At 44.4% G+C, this 6,000-nt stretch overlaps 1 protein-coding gene across 1 annotated transcript in view; it reads left to right on the top strand.

The window, feature by feature from the left end:
* Nucleotides 1-853: 853 nt before the first annotated feature.
* Nucleotides 854-6,000, top strand: part of PXDNL (peroxidasin like) — a 171,046-nt gene continuing 165,899 nt past the window's right edge. Inside the window, 2 exon segments of the mRNA XM_047074398.1 lie at nt 854-1,096; nt 3,999-4,165. Coding sequence (XP_046930354.1) covers nt 854-1,096; nt 3,999-4,165 — 410 coding nt within the window.

The raw sequence follows: 6,000 nt of genomic DNA, 5'->3' as shown, positions 1-6,000 counted from the left end.
AGAGCAGCAGGGATATGTGGGCTGTGGTGGGCAGTTGGTAGTTGTGGTGGGCAGAGTGAAAGAAGAAAGATACTGGGAATTTTGAGCTGACAAGTGGTGGATCTGATTTATGTTTAAAATGATCATTATTGCTTCTTTGAACTATTCGCTAGGAAAAAGGCAAGAAACTTAGAAGCCAGGATGGCAGACATGGGAAGGAAGAGTATTTGTATTCTGGATATATGTTGAAGATAAAACAGGATTTCCTGAAGATCTGACTCATAAGGTGAGGGAAAGGCAGAAAAGAAGAACGTGTCCAAATTCTTGGCCTAGCCAGGATTTTGTAATTTTGCCTCCCCTGGGCATCATTTGGCAACACGCGGAAGCAGTTTTGGTTGTATGGTTGGGGAACAGAACGTGCTACAGGAATCCACTGGGTAGAGGCCTGGGATGCTACCAAACATCCTAGAACACACAGTACCTTCTGCCTCCCCAGTAATTAGCCAGCCCTAAATGCCAACAACGCCCAGATTGGAAAACCCTGGCTTAGAAGGACAGGTTTCATTTACTGAGATGTGGAGAACGCACGAGGTGTGGCTGGGGGGAGCAGGAGCTCCGTGTGGACGTGGCGAGCTGAAGGTGCCTGTTGGATGTTCCGGGGGAGATGGGGTCAGGTCCCCGGGTATGTCCGCTTGGAGTTGAGGACAGGGGCCCAGATTGGAGACTAGCTTTGGGCGTTTTCATTGTATGGATAAGACTTACGTCCACCAGGCAGGTGAGATGAGTTAGGGAGGTACAGATAGAACAAAGAAGAGATCTCATTCAGACATTAGGAGATTTCCAGACGAGAAGGAAACCAAAGAGAGAATTAGAAATGACAGGTGAATGGCGAGAACCCAGAGAAGGTGTTGCAGAAGCCCAAGAACATTCGCAGGTCCTCAGGAGTGATAAGCCATGTTCCCTGCATTTGAGAAGTCAAGAGAGACAAGGGCGCAAACTGAACATTAGACTTTGTAAACCAGTGGTCAGTGAGCCTCTTGGCAAGTTACTCCAGGCACAAACAGGGGGGCAAAAACCCAAGCGCAGCAACATCGACAAAGACCGTGTGAGGAAAAGAGTAAGACGCTGACCGTTGGTCGCGTCCAAAGAAGGCTCTAAAAATGCCGGGTCCCAAACTCTGAGCAAGTATTTCCGTGCGCTTGTTTCCAGCCTTGTCTGTGCATGTGTGCGTACGCAGTGGGACGTGACATTAGAATATACGTGGTTTTAGTTGCACTTACTTCTATTTTTTCTTACTCATTTCATGTGTCCCGCTGTATTATTTTTACCACACACCACACACTTAGCAGCTTAAACCACACAACTTCCTTGGTTTACAGTTCTCGGGGGCAGAATTTCAGCACGGTCTCACTTGGCTAAAAGTAAGGGGTTGGCGGGGCTGTTCCTTTTCTGGAAGCTAGAGGGGAGAATCCGTTTCCTGCTCATTTGGGCTGTTGGCAGGATTCAGTTTCCTGTGGTTGTAGGACCGCAAGCTCAGGGCCGGCCCCAACTTCTAGAGGTGGCCTGTGTTCCTTGGCTCAAGGCTCCCTCCCTACAGTTCGAACCGGCAGGGGTGGGGGTGAGTCCCTCCCCTGTGCTGAGTCTTTGCTCTTTCTTTTTCTGTGACACCTCCCTGCTGGACTCTCTGGCTTTCCTTGTCCATTTTTAAGGACTCATGTGATTATATCCCACTCACATAATCCACCCAGATAAAATCTCCATTTCATAGACCTTGACGTTAAGAACATCCTGCAAAAGTTCCCTTCGCTATTTCACGTAACATATTTGTTCACAGCTTCTGGGAATTAGTGCAGGGTTATCTTTGGGTGGCCATTATTCTGCCTACTGCAATAGCATTAGGCATTCTTTGATAGCACGATTTAATGGCGAGACATTGTTAGCTATGTGGATGTATTATAAGTAATTTTAAACATTTCTTTCATTTTGGGATATTTCAAAGCTTTCTATGTTCAGCAGTACCATCGTGACATCCTTTTGCCTTTATTTTTTGTTATACCCTTAAGTGAAATTAGTTATATCTTTTTGACATTCCCTGGCGGAACTTATTTTCTCCCCATTTCCTGCCTCCCAAGTCATTTTCTCAGCTGCAAAGCACATGGGTGCCAGTCATCTTCAGTCCTAGGACAGTTGTCTAAATAACTTACGGATGAGTCCATTGAGCTTTTTTTTGTTCGTATTTTCATCCACTCGTGGTTATTAATATTGCAGTCGTCTTTGGTCTCTCCCTTTTCTGAATCGTCTCTCACACAACCACTAGATCAGGCAGATGAGGAAACTGGGGCACAGAGAGCCTACGCTACTTGGTCAAGATCAAACAGCCAGTGAGTAGAGGAACCAGGATTAGACCCAGGAGTCTGGAATCAGATTGCCCTCCAAACCTCTGTACGTGCTTCCAGTTTTGCGTTCCTTTCTTGACTCTTTCTTTTTTTCAGAGCCCTAGAGAAGTAACATCTGTCTTTACTCCATAGGTTTCCACTGTGCGCCCCCGGTACAATTTTGTCACACCTCTGTGGATGTTTCTCTCTACCACATCTAGGTCAGAAAGATCATGAAGGACCTGTGTTGACTACTACGACCCATAGCTCACTTAACGTTTTTACGTGCAGAAAAGTAGGGACCATTTAGACAACTGTCCTGAGCCCGAGGCCAGAATATCTCCTGAGGCCATACCTCCCAGAGTGGTTGTAAGGAGTCGATTGGGTGATTTATGCAAAGTGGCTAGATCAGTGCCTGGCAAGCATGAGATGCCACAGAAATGGTGGCTGCTACTGTTCAGGTGATCATCTTGAGGGAGAGGTGAATATCTCCAGGTACAGATGGGAATTTGAAGGTAGAAGGCAGGGGAGGAGAGCGTACCGGGAAGGTGGAAATAGGAGGGCTTGCGAGTAAAGGCACTTAGGTATGAAATTTACACAACGGCCTCATCACGGCAAGAAGGGGGCGCGAAGGTAAGAACCCATGTAAGTTCCACGTCCCGGTGGGCCTTACACGGTGTGCTCAGGTGTCTTGCTGGGTAGGAGGAGCTAAGGAGTGCTTTAAGCAGAGTTATGCTTTAGAAAGATTCCCTGGCAGCTGTCTAATAAATGGGCTGCTGCATCCAAGACGAGAGGCAGCTAAAGAAATCATTAAAGAGAAGCGTCAGAATGAACACAACGGCACCGCGGATGGCAGGGGAGGTGTGTGAAGAAGGTAGAAAGTATACCAGCTGCTGAGCGGGCAGGAGGGTGAAATGAGGTGCTGGGTCAGCTGAGCGAATAGTGATGTCTTCTCCTGGATAAGGTACCGAGAAAGGGCAGGCTGGAGGGAATGCGATCTGATGCTGCGTCCCAGGTGCCCGTAGGACAGTCAGGTGGAGATGTCTCGTAGGCAGCTGGAAATGCAAGTCTGTCCTGGCTGAATAAATCGGAAAGCTGTAAGCATAGCTGTAGGTAGATAGTGTTCAAGGTGGTGGGTGACGTTTTCTCGTAATAGTTGTTGGAGGTATTTTCTTTCAATGGCAATTAAACTGTAAGCATAATTAACATTCAATCATATATTGGGAAAGAAGGTAAAGAGTAGGATATATTGTGTGTTTGGAAATGCAGAGCTTGAGTGACAGGAAGAATAACTATTTAGTGACAGAAATAGAAGAGGCAGGAGGAGGTGGGATGGAGAAGCATTAAAATAGATACCCTCGGTGCTTATCCCAGAAATGGAAATCTTCCCGAACTGCCGGGACATGTCTCCTCACATCCCTTCTAGATGTATCTAGAACCTCAGCTGCTATCTGCCACATTAAATTTTAGACACTATAGGCTTAGCAGGTTGACTATTAACATAGACACTAACCCGATAGGCTGTCTCACTCAATAAAAATTTAAAAGCCCCTAAGATTCAGTTACTCAGTCATGGTGGTAGATGACTCATTCTGAAAGCGAGTAGCTATTCTGGTGCGTTGTTATGCTCCTTTCGTCCTGCAGGTGTCACCGTTAACTCACAGTCCTGGCCTCCGCCGGCTTGGCACACAGGCAGTGAGGCCAAGCACCGAGCCCTGGTCCACACGGGTCCTGCCTGTCCAGGACTCCTGTGTCCAATACTTGTGCTTTGGGAAAACGCTGAGGATATTGAAGACAGATTATGTAGTACAGTGAGGGTGACGTAGCCAAGAATCTGGGTTGGGTTTCCCTGTTTCTTATTTGTCACAACTCTATAAAATCAATGTTGGTGGTTTTAGGGCAATAGGCTCAAAGTCAAGGGTGAGGAATATGCACATTTACCAGGTAATGTGCTGTCCGAGGTCCTGGTTTCTTCTTGTCGTCAGAGAAGTGACTGTTGGCTTTTTAGCAGTCGCCCACGGCTCTGCTAAGGGGAGAGACAGGCTGCCAGAATTTTCCTTGAGCCAGAAATCATGGATTTTATGGTGGTGTCTCTGACTGGCTATCATTCAACCCTGACTGATCCTTATAGTACCATCTCGATTTTCCTTCTGTTGAAAGGAAATGGCTTACTGAAGTGTTCGAGTGAAAAGAGATGTTGTATTAAGTTGGATACATATTTCTGACCGTGAGTAATTCTAGATACATACAGAGAGGCAGAAAAATGGGCAGCAAAAACATGTTCCAGGTGGTAATTACTGGGCGGTGGGGTTTTTAGAGGTTTTTTTTTTTTAAAGGCACTTTCTGTGTTGCTTGAATTTTCCTCAGGTAATACATCATTTTTTAACGGCTTTTTTGAAGTATAATTTATATGCCATAAAACTCACCCATTGAAAAGCCACATGTAAGTTTTAGAAAAGCTGTCACGCCATTCAAAATCATGAGCAAGTCAGACAAAAGACAAAATGGGCTTCATGGAGCCTTTCCTGTACTTGTCCTGTTGTGGGAAAAGTGAGATGTGTGGAGACTTTTCAAAGATTTTTTGGATGAAGGTGACAGATAAGCTCAACTAGCAATTTTTGAAAACAAAAGCAACGTTTGCTTTAAAATTGTTCTTCCTTCTTTTCAGCTGTCAGTCCCCTGGCATTGTGCCGCGTCCAGAACAGTGCCACACGATGCCTTTGTTTCAATAAAGCAAGGTGTGCAGTTCAACAATTTCGGTGTTTTCCAGGATGCTTCGGAACTTTTGCATTGCCAACATCAAACTTTTTCAAAGATTCCAAAAGTTTCAAGATTGCGGTCTTGGGTTGGAAACCTCCCAAGAGCAATTTCCTTTCAAATTGTGCTGTTTCTATTTCGGGAGAGAAACGGTGATCACAGAATAGAATTTGATTTACAGAATTTCCTGTTCTGTAACTAGGCACAAACTAAAAGTTAAAGAAGCATTTCACGAGGCCTCTAAACATCCAAATGGTACTTCCGAAAGACAAGTAAAGAATTAATTGCAGAAAGTGTATTTTATATTAATGGTTTTATTTTTTTCAGTTAATGATGCCATCGGGAGAAAAAGTACATCCAGAATGAAAATCTAGTGTCACGTATTTATATAATCTTTTGACTCCAAATTAAGTGGAAAAATTTGCTGAAACGTTGAGAGTTGTGGCGATCTTTCGAAAAGTCCAGAGAAAAAGATTTAAGGAGGGTTTTTGAAACGCTCATAGTGTAACAGTTTAATTACATTGACTTTTAGAGAAAACAGGCCAATCCAATTGCCCATTACATGTCAGCCATGAAAAAAACAATTTTCGAGCTTCTCAGCCAGAAGAACTTTAACTTCATGGTAGCTAATATTTATTCTATGTCTATGATGTGCTTGCACACTCTTAGTTACCTTTTTTCATTATAAGAAAACACAGATTTTCAGAGGACTAAAACAGTATCCCAAGTAAGAAGGTATAAGAATGTATAATAATATTATTATATTTAAAATAAGGTCATGCATCGAATGGTATATATAATTCCAGTCATAAGGTGGGAGTCATGAGAAGTTAGGCGATGTATGTCGGTGAAGTGGCCGCTCACTGTAGGTCATACCACAAGTGCGTTT

Source organism: Lynx rufus, unplaced genomic scaffold (assembly GCF_022079265.1).
Source record: "Lynx rufus isolate CCGP_SWC_20201006 ecotype Redwood Valley unplaced genomic scaffold, mLynRuf1.p SCAF_12, whole genome shotgun sequence".
Lineage (NCBI taxonomy): Eukaryota > Metazoa > Chordata > Mammalia > Carnivora > Felidae > Lynx > Lynx rufus.
Note: the sequence above shows the minus strand (reverse complement) of the source record. Positions and strands in the feature narration are given on the sequence as shown.